Source organism: Salvelinus alpinus, chromosome 6, assembly GCF_045679555.1.
Source record: "Salvelinus alpinus chromosome 6, SLU_Salpinus.1, whole genome shotgun sequence".
Classification (NCBI taxonomy): domain Eukaryota; kingdom Metazoa; phylum Chordata; class Actinopteri; order Salmoniformes; family Salmonidae; genus Salvelinus; species Salvelinus alpinus.
Window position 1 is genome coordinate 16020202 of NC_092091.1, and position 19370 is coordinate 16039571.

General features: G+C 43.7%; 1 protein-coding gene across 3 annotated transcripts in view; it reads right to left on the bottom strand.

The window, feature by feature from the left end:
• The window catches only part of LOC139578219 (receptor-type tyrosine-protein phosphatase zeta-like), a 122906-nt gene that overhangs the window by 74759 nt on the left and 28777 nt on the right, over positions 1 to 19370 (bottom strand). For all 3 annotated transcript variants that reach the window (XM_071405553.1, XM_071405552.1, XM_071405551.1), the window contains exon 2: positions 8739 to 8819. In XM_071405553.1, coding sequence (XP_071261654.1) covers positions 8739 to 8819 — 81 coding nt within the window. The remainder of the gene's footprint in view (positions 1 to 8738; positions 8820 to 19370) is intronic.

A 19370-nucleotide genomic window follows, 5' to 3' on the forward strand; every position in this document is an offset into this window, starting at 1 on the left:
GCCTCCTGAGGGGGAAGAAGCATTGTCGTACCCTCTTCACAACTGTGTTGGTGTGTGTGGACCATGATAGATTCTTAGTGATGTGGACATAGAGGAACGTGAAGCTCTCGAACCGCTCCACTACAACCCAGTCAATGTGATGGGGGCGTGCTCGGCCCTCTGTTTTCTGTAGTCCATGATCAGCTCCTTTGTCTTGCTGGCGTTGAGGGAGATGTTGTCCTGGCACCGCTGCCAGGTCTCTGACCTCCTCCCTATAGGTGTTGTTGGTGATCAGGCCTACCACGTCGTGTCGTCAGCAAACATGATGGTGTTGGAGTCATGTGTAGCCACACAGTTGTGGGTGAACAGGGAGTACAGGACGAGACTAAGCACGCACCCCTGCAGGGCCCCCACGTTGAGGGTCAGCGTGGTGGATGTGTTGTTGGCTACCCTCACCACTTGGGGGCAGCCCATCATTAAGTCCAGGATCCAGTTGCAGAGGGAGGTGTTTCATTCCAGGGGCCTTAGCTTAGTGATGAGCTTGGAGGGCACTATGGTGTTTATTTGTTTTATATATACATATATATTTTTCTATTTATGCCAGTTCCTTTCAGCCAATTTGTATCTTTAATATATCGCAGGCAAACAAGTTCCCTACCTTCTCCACTTGCCTCCTCCATGTTTGTGGAAGTGCTGCAATCAGTTGGTTGTAAATTTGGATTGAGCAAATATTCCCATATATTTTCGATAACTGCATATGTGACATAACTCCTCCGTTTCTATTCATAATATAATTATATTTTTAAACATTTTGCCCATAAAGAATGTTTTTTTATTAATCAGTATATTTGAGTTTAACCCTAACATTTGTTCTAATATTTGTTCTGTCTTTTCTGGAGGATAAAACTGATTGTAACCAGCTTTGTATGGCTTGTTTAAGAAAGGGCGATACTTTAAACAATTATTTTCAATTAGTCGTAAATGAGAAGTTGTAATCTGTATAAAGGCAAAAAGGCAATTTTTTAACAAATTATGAGCCTTTCTTAATCTACTGGAGAACCATTTTGGGTTTAAGTATAATTTATGTATGAGTGAAGCTTTTAGTGAAAGGTTTAAAGCTTTACTATTTAATATTTGTAGCGTTCAGCACTATGGTGTTTAACGCTGAGCTGTAGATAATGAACAGCATTCTCACATAGGTGTTCCTCTTGTCCAGGTGGGAGAGGCAAGTGAGGAGTGGAATAGAGATTGTGTCAGCTGTGGATCTGTTGGGGTGGGTCTGGATTGGAGTGGGTCTGGAATGAGGGTGTTGTGAGCCATGACCAGCCTTTCAATACATTTCATGCCTACAGATGTGAGTGCTATGCGGCAATAGTCATTTAGGCAGGTGAACTTGGCGTTCTTGGGTACAGGGACTATGGTGGTCTACTTGAAACATGTAGATTTTACAGACTGGATCAGGGAGAGGTTGAAGATGTCAGTGAAGACACTTGCCAGCTGGTCAGTGCATGCTCTGAGTACGCATCCTGGTAATCCGCCAGAATGTTAACTTGTTTAAAGGTCTTACTCACATCGGCTAAGGGGAGCGTGATCACATAGTCATCTGGAACAGCTAGTCCTCTCATGCATGGCTCAGCTTTGCTTGCCTCGAAGCGAGCACAGAAGGCATTTAGCGTGTCTGGCAGGTTTGCATCACGGGGCAGCTCGCGGCTGTGTTTCCCTTTGTAATCCGTGATCGTTTGCGTCAGAGCCGGGGTAGTAGGATTCTATCTTAATCCTGTATTGACGGTTTGTCTGTTTGATGGCTCGTCGGAGGTCGTTGCGGGATTTCTTGTAAGCATCCGTATGAGTGTCTCGCTCCTTGAAATCTGCAGCTCTAGTCTTTAGCTCAGCGTGGATGTTGCCTGTAATCCATGGCTTCTGGTTGGGATATGTACGTACGGTCACTGTGGGGACGATGTCATCAATGCACTTATTGATGAAGCCGTTGAGTGATGTGGTATATTCCTCAATGCCAGCCGATGAATCCCAGAACATATTCCAGTCTGTGCTAGCAAAACAGTCCTGTATCTTAGCATCCACGTTATCTGACCAGTTCCATATTGACTAAGTCAGTGGTACTTTCTGCTTTAGTTTTTGTTTGTAATCAGGAGGATAGAATTATGGTCAGATGTGCCAAATGGAGGGCGAGGGAGAGCTTTGTACGCATTTCTGTGTGTGGAGTAAAGGTGGTCTTCAGTTTTTTTTCCACTGGTTGCACATGTAACATGCTGGTAGAAATTAGGTAAAATGGATTCAAGTTATTCTGCATTAAAGTCCCTGGCCACTAGGAGTGCTGCTTCTGGGTGAGCATTCTGTTGTTTTTTTTTTTGGGGTCTTATACAGCTCGTTGAGTGCAATCTTAGTGCCAGCATCGGTTTGTGGTGGTAAATAGACAGCTACGAAAAATATAGATGAAAACTATCTTGGTAAATAGTGTTGTCTACAGCTTATCATGAGGTACTCTACCTCAGGCGAGCAAAACCTTGAGACTTCCTCGAGCACTTAGCAAGAGTGCCTTCTGCACTGCTATTTTAGTTATCAGTTAATCTGACAATTCTCTCATTGATATCATTTATTTATTTGTGACCAGTTTCAGGAAACTAGGCATATGTCGCAAGTCACAACTTCACAGGAGAGCCATTTGAATTTGTAAATTTTTTGTATTTATTTTTGAAATCAATGGAATTAGAGTATGATAGCTAGAGATGGCGAAAACACCTGTCTCCGGATTATATCTTCAAACTAAGGGAAACCGTGGCATGGCATCCGTGACAGGGAGACGCGTCCATCATGCATGATTATGTATACAGGTAGGAATATCTAGCATTAGCTAGCTACATTTTCAGATTTTAACACGTTTCTGATTTTGACAAAGTGGTTTCATTTCAAGCTAAAGTGTACTGCTAGCTGACTGGCTCCCTAGCTGACATTATTTGTATCCCAGAGCTTTTTGCTTTGCTAGTTAGAGCCTAATGTTAGCTAGCTAACATTGAATCTGGTTGGTTAGCTTCCAGCATCATCATGCAGGGTAGTAACACCATGATTTGGCACTATGTTCATTGTTGTTTAACTAGCTAATGTTAGCTGGCTGGCTCTGTAGCTAATGTTACATGACGTGTGTGATCTTACACGTTGTTTACCTAGCTAGGTTCATTGTTTACCTAGCTAGCTAGTTTACCTGCTGCCCTCTACCCTAGAGAAGTTAAGCTAATGTGTACAACACCATTTGAATATGGCATGTGTCAGTTATTGTCTGCAAAAAAGCTTAATGAAATTGCAGAACAAATTAACAACAGACATTCAGACTCTCAACATGATTGGGACTGACACAAATTACTAATGATTGGCTGAAAGAAATTGATAAGAAGATTGTGGGAGCTGTTTTGTTAGACTTGAGTGCAACTTTTAATGTCATTGATCATAACATATTAAGTGAAAAACATTGATCTTACGGATTAACATCCTCTGCCATATCATGGATGGACAGTTACCTATCCAATAGAACACAAAGGGTTTTCTTTAATGGAAGCCTCTCTTATACAAATTCGGTGTGATGCACCGCAGGGTAGCCGGCTTGGACCATTATTGTTTTCTGTGTTTTACTAATGACCTTTGACTGACATTTATTAAAGACTGTGTATCCATACACACTGACGACTCAGTTTACACGTCGGCTGTAACAGTCAAATAAATAACTGACACCCTTAACATAGATCTCCAGTCAGTTTTCGAATGGGTAACTAGCAATAGTCTGGTGCTAAATATCTCAAACTAATAGCATCATTTTTGGGAAAAATGCCTCGCTCAACCCTACACCTTATCTGGATCTATTATTGAATAATGTGTCTTTTTATGTATTTCATTTTTTTATTTAACTCGGCAAGTCAGTTAAGAACACATTCTTATTTACAATGACGGCCTACCAAACGGCAAAAGGCCTCCTGCGGGGACGGGGGCTGGTATTAAAAATTAATTAAATAAAATGATACGACAAAACACACAACACCACAACAGAGACAACACTACATAAAGAGAGACCCAAGAACACACACATACATGTAATAGTGCCAGACATGCACACAAACATATACAGTTGGCATTGCTGTCCTTTGTTTAAAATGTATTATTAAAAAAAAAAAAAAAGTGCATTGTTGTTTGCTGTTTTCTTCTTCTTTTCCTTTTTTCTCATTAGTTCATTCTCTTGGTTGTTGGTGCATTGAGGGGTTTTTGGGGGTGGGGAATGGATTTCATTGTTTAGTTTTTTTTCGGGGGGGGGGGACTGTGGGAGGGGTCTCGAATGGTTGAGGGACAGCTATTGGGGAACTGTGGGGGGATCTTGGAGGGTTCGGGTTTCACAAGATTGTGATCATGAAAAAGGAAACTATGACATATTTTATATCACTATCATGCACACGCACTCTCACACATAAGAATGGCTCTGTTGCGGAAAGACTGATACATGTTTGATAGTGTCTTGATGCTGTATTGTTTGTCCTTCATGTTCTAATACTTTAATGTTTCCCCTTCCTTGTGTTTTTTGTAATACATTTTTTTTTAATTAAAAGGGAAAAAAAAGAGCCATAAGACAACATAGCATGGCAGCAACATGGCAACACAACATGACAACAACATGGTAGCAACACAACATGTCAGCAGTGCAACATGGTAGCAGCACAAAACAGGGTACAAACATTATTGTGCACAGACAACAGCACAAAAGGCAAGAAGGTAGAGACAACAATACATCACGTAAAGCAGCCACAACTGGCAGTAAGAGTGTGTATGGTTGAGTCTTTGAATGAAGAGATTGAGATAAAACTGTCGAGTTTGAGTGTTTGTTGCAGCTCGTTCCAGTTGCTAGCTGCAGTGAACTGAAAAGAGGAGCGACCCAGGGATGTGTGTGCTTTGGGGACCTTTAACAGAATGTGACTGGCAGAACGCGTGTTCTATGTGGAGGATGAGGGCTGCAGTAGATATCTCAGATACAGGGGAGTGAAGCCTAAGAGGGTTTTATAAATAAGCAGGTATACAGAGATGACCAGTTTACCGAAGAGTATAGAGTGCAGTGACGTGTCCTATAAGGAGCATTGGTGGCAAAGCTGATGGCCAAATGGTAAAGAACATCTAGCCGCTCGAGAGCACCCTTACCTGCCGATCTATAAATTACGTCTCCATAATCTAGCAATCTACAATCTATCTATTGAACATGTTGAAGAGACTAAACTGCTGGGTGTCACCCTAGATAGCAAGCTATCATGGTCAACACATATAAACTCATTGGCTACTAAAATGGTAAGAGGTCTGCCCATAATAAGGCATTGCTCTGCTTTCTTGACATCTCAGTGATACCATTTTATGTCTCTGCGTGAATTTGAAGGAAGTTGAAAACTGGCATTAGCCTTGTTGGCTGCAGATTGGCCGTTCCAAATGTTGCCGGAATTCCACATGGGTTGTGCGCCCGTGGTACACTAAATTAGAAGGGTTGCAGCTACGGGCTTGGGAGCATCTGTAAAACCTACAGGGAGAGGAGCGAACAGGGATAGAAAACAAGGAACCCATCCAATCTACAGGGTAACACTCCAAATGCTTTTTGGTATTACATAGGTCTGTGGCGGTCATGACATTTTGTCAGCCGGTGACTGTCAAGCAAATAACTTTCACTAATTAACATAAACACGATTAGCATCTCCTGGCTTCGAGATATACAGTTGAAGTCGGAGGTTTACATACACTTAGGTTGGAGTCATTAATACTCGTTTTTCAACCACTCCACAAATTTCTTGTTAACAAACCATAGTTTTGGCAAGTCGGTTAGGACATCTACTTGCATGACACAAGTCATTTTTCCAACAATTGTTTACAGACAGATTATTTCACTGTATCACAATTCCAGTGGGTCAGAAGTTTACATACACTAAGTTTACTGTGCCTTTAAACAGCTTGGGAAATTCCAGAAAATTATGTCATGGCTTTAGAAGCTTCTGATAGGCTAATTGACATCATTTGAGTAAATTGGAGGTGTACCTGTGGATGTATTTCAAGGCCTAGCTTCAAGCCCTGACCTCAATCCTATAGAAAATGTGTGGGTAGTACTGAAAAAGTGTGTGCGAGCAAGGAGGCCTACAAACCTGACTCAGTTATACCAGCCATGTCAGGAGGAATGGGCCAAAATTCAACCAACTTATTGTGGGAAGCTTGTGGAAGGCTACCCGAAAAGTTTGACCCAAGTTAAACAATTTAAAGGCAATGCTACCAAATACTAATTGAGTGTATGTAAACTTCTGACCCACTGGGAATGTAATGAAAGAAATAAAAGCTGAAATTAATCATTCTCTCTTCTATTATTCTGACATTTAACATTCTTAAAATAAAGTCGTGATCCTAACTGACCTAAGACAGATAATTTTTACTTGGATTAAATGTCAGGAATTGTGAAAAACTGAGTTTAAATATTATTTGGCTAAGGTGTATGTAAACTTCCGACTTCAACTGTATAGACTACAAACCACTGATGCAGACCTTTGGAACATCTACATTAAAAAATTATAATAAATCAATTTAATATAGCCTACACCATCACAATAAAGCCATTATTTATTTAAGGTCTAAAGAAACATATTATGAAGAAAATGTAGTCTATTTCAGAAGAACAGAATAGCATAATCTGAGTTGTTAGGCCCTGATCTCGCTATGCCATATGGCTGTGGGCTACACTAGTTCATTTAGCAGACAAGATTTTCTTAAAATTCTGTGGCATTGTATTATTTTATAGTATGAAGAATACAATTGCACATAGCTGAATAAAATAAAAATTATATTTTCTCCAAACGATTTCTTAGGGTGTGCGCACATGTAGCTATTCTGTGTTGAGTGGTTAACAAAGAAACAGGTACTCCTATATGCTTAATTTAGAGTTATTAATGTAACTTTAGTTGTGATAAAAATGTTGGGCTATATATTTTATGCCTTCTTTTTCTTATGTTTGGATTTTTAATACATTCTAAGGCTCCATGATGCAACTCTAATGATGATTTGAAAAAAGTTGCATGAAAGGCATGAGCTCTGCTTTGTTTCTTGTGCAGGCTGCACACTTCATCAGTCTCTCATTCACAATTTGACAAGCACTTGATAATATTCTCACCAGGATTTCTCGAATTTCCCGGTGGCATCCCCCTTGTGTGACCATAATGCCCCCCCAAAAATCTATGCCTTTTGCGGCTAATGTGGCCGTCGTGCCCTTGGGCTGAATATAATAATTATAATTCCCTTCTTCCGGTTGCCATTTGCAGTGCTCTGAAGCACCTCTCACTCACATGGCTCGCTCAGATATTTTTTGTATATGTGGACACCCCTTCAAATTGGTGGATTTGAGCACACAGCCATGCAATCTCCATAGACAAACATTGTCAGTAGACTGGTCCATACTGAAGAGCTCAGTGACTTTCAAATGTGGCACCATCATAGGATGCCACCTTTCCAACAAGTCAGTTCGTAACATTTATGCCCTGCTAAAGCTGCCTCGGTCAACTGTAAGTGCTGTTATTGTGAAGTTGAAACGTCTAGGAGCAGCAACGGCTCAGCCGTGAAGTGGTAGGTCATACAAGCTCACAGAACGGGACCGCTGAAGCGCTCTCATAAGTGGTGGAAAAAGTACCCAATTGTCATACTTGAGTAAAAGTAAAGATACCTTAATAGAAAACGACTCGAGTAAAAGTCAAAGTACTTGGTTTTAAATATACTTAAGTATCAAAAGTAAAAGTATAAATCATTAAAAAAAAAGACGGCACAATTTCCTTGTTTTTGTTAATTTACAGATAGCCGGGGCACACAAACACTCAGACATAATTTACAAAGAAAGCATTTGTGATCAGAGGTAGGGATATTCTCCTGATAACTATGTGAATTGGACCATTTTCCTGTCCTGCTAAGCATTCAAAATGTAATGAGTACTTTTGTGTGTAAGGGAAAATGTATGGAGTAAAAACTAAATTATTTTCTTTAGGAATGTAGTGAAGTAAAAGTTGTCAAAAATATAAATAGTAAAGTAAAGTACAGATCCCCCAAAACACTACTTAAGTAGTACTTTCAAGTATTTTTACTTAAGTACTTTACACCACTGGCTCTCATGAAGTATTACATTAGATTTTCGATTACAGAGTGATTCGAGTGACAATAGAGTGCTGAGTACCAGCCAGAATAGCAAGTTTGGTAGGCTACTAATGACCATCAGCAGCTTCAGAGCTTGGAGAAGCCTAGTTACCGTGACTAAATGGTCACAAGGAATTTGACTGCGGTCATGACTCGTGATCGCCGGTGTGGCGGTAATATGGTCACCATAACAAGCCCTAGCCAGGACCATTCACAGTTGAGCTCACTCGGTTTAGCTCAATGCTGATTGGGTATTATTATTATTAAAAACATTTATCAAGGGAGGCCAAATGGTTGCTGGCTTCCTTTGCATTCAATGCTGCGGGCGGCAACAACGTCATACTATTTTGGACCAGACAGCATCAGATAGATGGCCTACACATACAGAAGGGCTCTGTTTCGCTTGCTCTGATGCTTTCTCCGGTGAGATACATTCAGCCTCTTGAAGGAAAATTATGAAACACAGAGACGAAAGATACATTTGCTCTACATCTTGTATTTATTCTAATGTATCCCATTGAGAGAGACATTGAAAATTAAACCAAACTCATGGTCCACTCCACACTCACCCGCATAGGACCAGTCGATGTCATCAGCGAATTTGCGCTGGGCGGCCTGGGCCCGGTGTCCGTATCCTTGCACAGGTCCAGCTGCAACAGAAATCAACTCTTTCTCAAAAACAGCTCTGTTTAAGGCCTCTATGACCAAAAATGTAATTTCATTAAATCAGGCATAATTATTATCATGGAATCAGAATTATTATACGTTCACACAGCCTCTCAATCCTCCTAAGTTGGTCTGGTTTTATTCGAGAATTGAAAGACATCCATATCCCTTTGAGGGATCAAACTCATGATACACTCATTCCAAAAGATCATTGGAAAAAACAAACAATTTGTTATTACACATTACAATATTGCAAATAGGCCATTATGGATAGTGCAACATTGAGAAAATCTCAGCAAAAGAAACGCTCTCTGAGCTTGTACAATAAAAACGGTCGGTTATGTTTTCCTTCTAAAGAAATTTCCTCCAGTTTGGGAATAATGAGTAAGACTCAGATCTACAGCACACAGACTATTAACATAATGCACTCTGGGGGACGTCTGTGGAGTACATCCATGTTTGTTCACGTGTCTCTAAAAACCACACACACACATCACCAGACATAATAATCCCTGCTTTTCACTGTCATTTGAACTAGTGCTGCAGAATGATTAGGAGGTGATAGTGTATCATTATGATGCCCTACTAGTCCTGTGTGGGTAATGAATTGGAGCCAGAGCTCTCAGGGCCACACTGCCAGGTCATTATGGAAGAGTTAGTCTGTCAGAACCAAAATGCCTCATTAGCATAGCTAGCACAAAGCAACTGCTCACTAAAGCATAGGGAAACCAAATACACCAAACGTTCTCCTGCAGCGTTAATAACTCCAAATGTTTCCAAAACGCAGGGAAGTCAGGTAGTGACCCATTTCCCGGAGCGACTGAAACAGCACCCAATGTTCTGTAACATCACTGTGAATGTTGCTGATCAAAACCAGAACAACTGACTAGGAGAGGGTGGATTACCTGCTTCACCTTTTGCAACCATAATCAACCTTAAAAAATGCATTCCTCCATGCTTTAGCATCTACAAAATATTATCTAGGGGATAAAATAAACTTGTTTTCCTCTATGACAAACAAATTCACTTAGTGATACTTCGCGATTTCCCCCCAGAATCAGATGGACTGATGTTTATGTTTATGTCTGTGTCCAGTATGAAGAAAGTTAGAGGTGCTATAGTGAGCCAATGCTAACTAGCATTAGCACAATGACTGAAAATCTATGGGTACCTGCTAGCATCTGACTCTGGGGAAGTAGATATAGGGCCTTATTGCCAAAATCCCAAAGTGTACCGTTAAAAATGCACTTAGTACTCGAAACGTCTATGTAAAAAAAAAAAAAACATAGCACGGTTGGGGTCAGCACAATAGTCTGAAAAGGGTCTTAAACCATGACAAAGTCTTGGCCTGATCTGACTCTAGTTGGATGAAGATAAAGAGGAGGCCTCATGCTGTGTTTGACTATTTTCATGTTTGGCTGGGATATATTGTCAATCTAATACGGGATTATATGTCTCCGAGTACCAGAAACAAGCTGTCCCTCTCGCAGGACAGAAATGTGTGGTTTATGACCGAGCAAAAGTCTCCTTCACTCATAATCTTCCCAAAGTATCATACAGTAACTCTAAAGTGATCATTGAGGATATCATCCAAAAGGTGCAAACGGTTATAGTCTTGCATAAAATAATAATTACCTAGGAAGGTAGAATAAAGTAATAAATAGCTCTCTTTTCTTTTCTCATACTCCTCATTTTCAGCTCTATCTGGTGGTCTTCCTCACATTGTTGGACCTCAGTTGTCCATGCCTGTTTAACACCGTGGTCAGCCAAGGGTCGTGTTGGCCTTAAACCAAAGTGTTTTCTTTCCAACACAGGGATATCGCTACCATGGCTTCCCATCTTCCTCTCCTCTCCCTTGCTGATCTGAGAGATATGAGAGTCTAAGATATTTGGCTTATCCCTGTGTTTGGCTTATCCCTTTCAACTTTTCATATTATTTTACACGTCCTATTCTTTATTTTTGTCTCCCTTTTTGTCTCCAATTTCATGATATCCAATTGGTAGTTACAGTCTTCTCTCATCGCTGAAACTCCTGTATGGACTCAGGAGAGGCGAAGGTTTGAGAGCCGGGCGTCCCCCGAAACACGACCCTGCCAAGCCGCACTGCTTCTTGACTCAAATGCCCAATTAACCCAGAAGCCAGCCTCTAGGAGGAAACACCGTACACCTGGCGAGTGTGTCAGCGTGCACTAACCAGGACGACGCTGGGCCAATTGTGCGCCGCCCCATTGGTCTCCCGGTCGGCTGCGACAGAGCCTGGACTCGAACCCAGAATCTCTAGTGGCACAGCTAGCAGTGCTTTAGACCACTGCGCCATTCGGGAAGCAACATGTCCTATTATTTTACCTGTCCTATTTTTTTACCTTCCCAATTATTTCACCTGCTCAATTATTGTACCTATCCTATTCTTGTGCTATTCTTTAACACTCAGGAGGCAACATGTCCTATTCTTTTACCTGTCCTATTCGTTTACCTGTCTTATTCTTAAAGTTCAGTGCGGATGAGGGAACGGGTACAAGGACAGGATGCATGTTATGACCATTGAGATACATCCCCAGTGTCCCTGTCTCGCTGACCTTCTGACACAGACTATACAGAAAGGAATGCTAGCCAGCAATTATGTTTTCCACTACTGGGACGCAAATCAGCCAATTCATGTCGCTGTATTCCCCCACCCCCCCGGTTGGACATACGGAGCTCAGTAGTTGTGGATCTTACTATGTCCATCTCCTCCTACAACTACGGAGCTCCCTCTCTCCCTCTCTCTACATCTCTCTCTCTCACTCTGAATAAACGAGAAAGGAACCTGCTAAATTATGGACCAACTCTTCAGGGGGAAATGGACTATAGAGTGTGTAAACAATTGCTTTGACATGAAACACCTGTCCATTTCCAGCACCAGTTCGTTCAATAGGTGCGATTCTATTACACAATGTGTGTGTGCGTGTGTGTGTATGCACGTCTGCTTGACATCATATGTGTGTTTGTGTGTGTTGTACACTTGGCGGTGTTGTGTTTGCGCGTGTGTGTGCAGTCAAGTGCACCATTCATCTCCCTATTTCCTTTCAATAGAGGATTACAGTCTGGCTCGTCTTACACTTGCTTTGTCTGGTGATTGTCCTTGACCATGACGAATGGCATTACCTTTCCTTTTTAAGGATCACTGGTGCATCTGTGACTGAAAGGGAACAGGTAAGCTTTCTTACACTGACAATCTTGGGTGATTAACTCATTGTGGCCCAATGCCTCCATTTGTGGCTGTTATGCATGAAAACTACAATTGGCTCGACAAACATTGAGTATCTTTCAAAAATGCATTGTGAGAAAATACTCAACGATGTAAAAAGGAGATTTGATAGTGAACATCTATTTTAAATGACTTGTACAGTGCTACATCTCATCTACAGGTTTTTCTTTATTTTTACTATTTTCTACATTGTAGAATAACAGTGAAGACATCAAAACTATGAAATAACACATATGGAATCATGTAGTAAAAAAACTGTTAAACAAATCAAAAGGTATTTTATATTTGAGATTCTTCAAAGTAGCCACCCTTTGCCTTGACAGCTTCGCAGACTCTTGCCATTCAACAAGCTTCATGAGGTAGTCACCTGGAATGCATTCCAATTAACAGGAGTGCCTTGTTAAAAGTAAATTTGTGGAATTTCTTTCCTTCTTAATGCGTTTGAGCCAATCAGTTGTGTTGAGTAGGTATGTCCAAACTTTTATTTATTTTTAATTTTTTAATTTAATTTTTATTTTTTTTATCCCCTTTTCTCCCCAATTTTCGTGGTATCCAATCGCTAGTAATTACTATCTTGTCTCATCGCTACAACTCCCGTACGGGATCGGGAGAGACGAAGGTCGAAAGCCATGCGTCCTCCGAAGCACAACCCAACCAAGCCGCACTGCTTCTTAACACAGCGCGCCTCCAACCCGGAAGCCAGCCGCACCAATGTGTCGGAGGAAACACCGTGCACCCGCCCCCCTCGGTTAGCGCGCACTGCGCCCGGCCCGCCACAGGAGTCGCTGGAGCGCGATGAGACAAGGATATCCCTACCAGCCAAACCCTCCCTAACCCGGACGACGCTAGGCCAATTGTGCGTCGCCCCACGGACCTCCCGGTCGCGGCCGGCTGCGACAGAGCCTGGGCGCGAACCCAGAGACTCTGTTGGCGCAGCTAGCACTGCGATGCAGTGCTCTAGACCACTGCGCCACCCGGGAGGCCCGGTATGTCCAAACTTTTGACTGGTACTGTAGCTATCACAAGAGGTCCGTGCCAAGTAACTGATAGCTACACTCCCTGACAGGCAGGTAGCCTAGCGGTTGGAGCGTTGTGTCAGTAACAGAGCTACACTCCCAGACAGGCAGGTAGCCTAGCGGTTGGAGCGTTGTGTCAGTAACAGAGCTACACTCCCAGACAGGCAGGTAGCCTAGCGGTTGGAGCGTTGTGTCAGTAACAGAGCTACACTCCCAGACAGGCAGGTAGCCTAGCGGTTGGAGCGTTGTGTCAGTAACAGAGCTACACTCCCAGACAGGCAGGTAGCCTAGCGGTTGGAGCGTTGTGTCAGTAACAGAGCTACACTCCCAGACAGGCAGGTAGCCTAGCGGTTGGAGCGTTGTGTCAGTAACAGAGCTACACTCCCAGACAGGCAGGTAGCCTAGCGGTTGGAGCGTTGTGTCAGTAACAGAGCTACACTCCCAGACAGGCAGGTAGCCTAGCGGTTGGAGCGTTGTGTCAGTAACAGAGCTACACTCCCAGACAGGCAGGTAGCCTAGCGGTTGGAGCGTTGTGTCAGTAACAGAGCTACACTCCCAGACAGGCAGGTAGCCTAGCGGTTGGAGCGTTGTGTCAGTAACAGAGCTACACTCCCAGACAGGCAGGTAGCCTAGCGGTTGGAGCGTTGTGTCAGTAACAGAGCTACACTCCCAGACAGGCAGGTAGCCTAGCGGTTGGAGCGTTGTGTCAGTAACAGAGCTACACTCCCAGACAGGCAGGTAGCCTAGCGGTTGGAGCGTTGTGTCAGTAACAGAGCTACACTCCCAGACAGGCAGGTAGCCTAGCGGTTGGAGCGTTGTGTCAGTAACAGAGCTACACTCCCAGACAGGCAGGTAGCCTAGCGGTTGGAGCGTTGTGTCAGTAACAGAGCTACACTCCCAGACAGGCAGGTAGCCTAGCGGTTGGAGCGTTGTGTCAGTAACAGAGCTACACTCCCAGACAGGCAGGTAGCCTAGCGGTTGGAGCGTTGTGTCAGTAACAGAGCTACACTCCCAGACAGGCAGGTAGCCTAGCGGTTGGAGCGTTGTGTCAGTAACAGAGGTACACTCCCAGACAGGCAGGTAGCCTAGCGGTTGGAGCGTTGTGTCAGTAACAGAGCTACACTCCCAGACAGGCAGGTAGCCTAGCGGTTGGAGCGTTGTGTCAGTAACAGAGCTACACTCCCAGACAGGCAGGTAGCCTAGCGGTTGGAGCGTTGTGTCAGTAACAGAGCTACACTCCCAGACAGGCAGGTAGCCTAGCGGTTGGAGCGTTGTGTCAGTAACAGAGCTACACTCCCAGACAGGCAGGTAGCCTAGCGGTTGGAGCGTTGTGTCAGTAACAGAGGTACACTCCCAGACAGGCAGGTAGCCTAGCGGTTGGAGCGTTGTGTCAGTAACAGAGCTACACTCCCAGACAGGCAGGTAGCCTAGCGGTTGGAGCGTTGTGTCAGTAACAGAGCTACACTCCCAGACAGGCAGGTAGCCTAGCGGTTGGAGCGTTGTGTCAGTAACAGAGCTACACTCCCAGACAGGCAATTCAGAATAGAAAAAAAAGTAACTTTGAAGCTAGGGGGCAGTATTTTTATGTTTGGAAAAATAACGTTCCCAAAGTAAACGGCCTATTTCTCAGGCCCAGGTGCTAGAATATGCATATAAATTAGCAGACTAGGATAGAAAACACTCTGTCAAAATATTGTCTGTGAGTTTAACAGCTCTGATTTTGCAGGCAAAAACCTGAGGAAATCCAACCAGGAAGTGCCTCTTATTTTGAAAAATCCCTGTTCCATTGCCAGATTCCTTTTCCTATGGCTTCCACAGGGTGTGAACTTCCACAGGTAGTTTCAAGCTTTAATTCTGAAAAATGAGTGATATTTATCACATCGCGTCAGTGGACTGCCAGATGTCCTTCGATTAGTTCATCGTAGCTCGACATTTTGGTAGCTCGACATTTTCTTTCTCTCTTGTATTGAATAGTTTACCGTACGGTTGAAATATTATTGATTATTTATGTTAAAAATAACCTGAGGATTGATTATAAAAAAGGTTTGACATGTTTCTACGGATACTATTTGGAATTTTCGTCTGCCCGTCATGACCTGCACGAGCCTGTGGATTACTCAACAAAACGCGCCAACCAAATGGAGGTTTTTGGATATAAAAATAACCTTTATCGAACAAAATGAACATTTATTGTGTAACTGGGAGTCTCGTGAGTGCAAACATCCGAAGATCATCAAAGGTAAGCGATTCATTTTATTGCTTTTCTGACTTTCGTGACCAAGCTACTTTGCTGCTAGCTGTTTGTAATGTTTTGTCTACTGATCGATGTCCTCACACAAACGCTTGGTTTGCTTTCGCTGTAAAGCTTATTTTCAAAATCTGACATGACAGGTGGATTAACAACAAGCTAAGCTGTGTTTTGGTATATTGCACTTGTGATTTCATGAAATTAAATATTTTTAGTAATTTAATTTGAAAATGATCCCGTAATTTAATTTGAAAATGATCCCGCTAAAGGGATCTGTTCGCCAAGAGGTTAAGAAGTTGACTCTAGCTAGCTAGCTAGCTACACAACAAAGACCTAGCCAGCAGACTAACAAGCTAGCCAGAAGAAACGAGCTAGAACAAACCTAGCAAGGGGAGTTAATACAACTTCATCAAACGACCACACTGAATGAGTAAACCAAAAAGGAGCACGGACTAACTTTAAACATATCTTCTGTTTTTTTGTGTGAAGATTTGTCACTCTTTTGGCTTGTTTTTGAGTTAAATTAGCGCTAACTAGCAACAGCAGCAGACAAACAAATCGGTTGCTATGGCAACGGGGCAGCGGAACAGAGCAGCAGCAGCAATAGTAGCAGAGCCCACAGGCACCATGTCCCCACTCCCCCTCAGCGCTGAATCCATTCTCTACCCTCCAGAGACCAAAAATGACACAACGAGGAAAGCTTTTAAACAGACACTACTAAAGAGGAGGCCAGAAACCCTTTTTGCAGACCTCTACAAAAACGGTGATGTGAGTAATCTCATCTTCCTCACTGACCAGCCAAATGCATGGCGCTCAGCAGTGTGCTCTCACTACCCATCCATAAAGAAAGAGGGAATCTGTAATGGGTGGAAGCTGAAAATCATAGAGACAGATGACCCTGACAGCACCATGATAACAATCAACCTCTACAAGACTGGGACTGTCATGGTGCAAGGTAACATTAGGCTGTTTGAAACAGACTTTCAGACCATTAAGGAGAGAGCGGAGAGAGAGAAGGACACCACCAGTGACATGCCCTCCCACAAGACAAACTCCACCAGCACCACCCTCACCCCTACTATCCCCACCCAAAAAGGCACATCCAGCACCTCTCTTCCCACCATAGTGGAGGACACGCCCCAGGAGGAGAGCGACCCCCTCAGTGCAGAGCAGGCTCAGGCCCTCCTCACCACCATGGCTGCCATGAGGGATGAGTTCACCAAACTGGAGGGGGAGGTGGTCCTGCTCAGGGAGAGCGTGAGCAAACAGCAACCAGACAACCACACCGTAGAGGAGCTCCTAACCAAGGTGAGGACAGAGCAGGACAGCAGCCTTGCAACACAGCTGAAAGAGGTTCAGCAAGAGAGAGACGGACTCAAGAGAGAGATGGCTGATCTAACAAAGGTGGTGAGAGAGCTCCAAAAAGACAGGCAGAGCAGCAATAAGGAGCTGACCACACTAAGAGAAGAGCTGCAGGAGAGAAAGAGAACAAAGGACAGGCTGCAGGAGCAGCTAGAACACCACCCTATGACTTGCCCTCACACAGCAGAGGAGCCCAGCTCAACCAGCCAGGCTTCCCCAGCCCTGCCTGCTGCACCCCTCCTCCCCAACCCACAGAACAGCCTCCCACTGACAGCGGCACCGGCACAGACCAGCCACACCCCAGCTCCAACACCCACCAGCCCCCCCTCTGCCCCCTCCAGACCAGAGGACACACTGGCTGACATCGTCCTGTTGATGGACTCAAATGGGTAGTTTGTTCAGGAGAATAAACTTTTCCCTAGACACAAAACGAGAAAGGTGTTGTGCCCAACAATGCAGAGTGCCATGGAGCTGCTTGATAAGGCCCATCTCGGGTCGCCAAGCCACATAATCATACACACTGGAAGCAACGACCTGCGTGCTCAGCAGGAGAGGGGGGCGACTTCACTACGGGGAGTGATTGAGAAGGCCTCCGCAATCTTCCCCAACTCAAGAATCGTGGTGTCAACCCTTCTACAGAGGAAGGACTTCCACCCTGCCACAATCCAAAGAATAAACGCCAGCCTCTCGCCGGACTGCGCCCTGCGACCCAATGTACACCTGGCCCACCATCCCACCCTCGATCTGGACTGTCTCTATGACCATGTTCACCTGTACAGGGAGACAGTCCCCATCCTTGCCAAGACTCTCAAGGACGTCGCTTTAAACCGCAGCCCGAACTCTCCACCAAGGAACAGCGGAGTAATCTCCACCCCACCGAGATCACCGAGACAACACCCCGGACCAGCACCCTGGAACCTCCAGCCACGACCACAGCACCACCAACCTCAATGCCCACCACAGCCAGCGCAGCACAGACCACCCCAGCCCAGCTTCAGAGCCACCCAGACGAGGCCTCCCACCCCCCTGCCCCCCACCGCAGACCCACACTTGGAGGAGCCACAGCCCAGCAGGCAGAGCTACGCACAGGCTGTGAGAGGAGCAACTGGCCCAGCCCCCACCAACCAAATGAGTGACATTAAACAAATGCCGAGTCTACTATGCACACATGTGATAGGCCGAGGGTCATGGTAAGATGAGCACAAGAACTCCACCATCCTCACACTACATCCACCCAAGTGGCATGACACGAATTCTATCTTAAATGATAAACAAATCACATTTGCAAAATAAGAGTTTACTTCAATTGAAAAAAACTATTTTAATAGTTGTTGTTGGATTGTGAGTGTTTGTCTCATTTTGAAGGTAAAGAAATAAAAAGTTATGAAATCTTTTTACGTTGCATGTTGGAATTTACAAGGATTGAAGTCCTCTGCTTTTGGGCTAAAGAGCAGAAACCCAGACTTCTTGAAAGAAATTGATGATGTTGATATTGTAGTACTACAGGAAACATGGTGCAGAGGTGATGTTTACACTGGCTGTCCACCAGGTTATAGGGAGATAATCATACCATCCACTAAATTAAAAGGAATCAGACAGGGCAGAGACTCAGGGGGAATGCTAATATGGTATAAATCTGAACTAATTCATTCAATCGAATTGATCAAAACAGGAGAATTCTTTATCTGGTTAAAAATCAACAAGGAGGTTGTCTTGACAGATAAAAATGTCTTCCTCTGTGCCACATACATTCCCCCCTCAGAATCACCCTACTTCAACGAAGAGAGTTTCTCCATTCTAGAGGGGGAGATTAGTCACTTTCAGGCCCAAGGCAACGTACTGGTCTGTGGAGACCTGAATGCTAGAACAGCAGAAGAACTAGACACTATTAACAGTCATGGGAATAAACACCTACCAGGAAGCAACAACCTTTCCCTCCCCACAGAAACAACTATGACAAAGTGAAAAACAAAAATGGAGTACAGCTCGTGAAGCTCTGTCGAACACTGGGTCTGTACATAGTCAATGGTAGGCTGAGAGGGGACTCTTTTGGTAGGTACACCTACAGCTCATCCCTTGGCAGCAGCACTGTAGATTACTTCCTCACCGACCTAAACCCAAAGTCTCTCAGAACCTTCACAGTCAGCCCACTCTCTCAGACCACAGTAAAATCACAGTGTATCTGAGAAGAGCAGAACCCAACCATGAAGCATCACGGCCCAATAAATGACATGGTACTAAACAGGCCTATAGATGGAGTGCAAACAGTACAGACATCTACCAAAAAGCAATTGGTAGCCAAAAAATACAATCTCTCCTGGACAACCTTTTAGCCTTAACATTCTCCTACAGCAACGAAGGTGTAAATTTGGCCATTTGGAACATAAACTTTATAATTTGACAAATTAGCCTCATTGGCTAATCTAAAGAAGCATAAGAGCAAACCAGAAATAACAGAACATGAAAAATGGTTTGATAATGATTGCAAAAATCTAAGAAAGTCATTGAGAAATATATCTAATCAAAAACACAGAGAACCAGACAACAAAAATATACACCTTCAATACAGTGAAACACTGAAGCAATACAAACACACCCTAAGAACAAACATTAACATATGTTATTAAATCAATGTACACTAAAAACAAATGTGCGGTTAAAA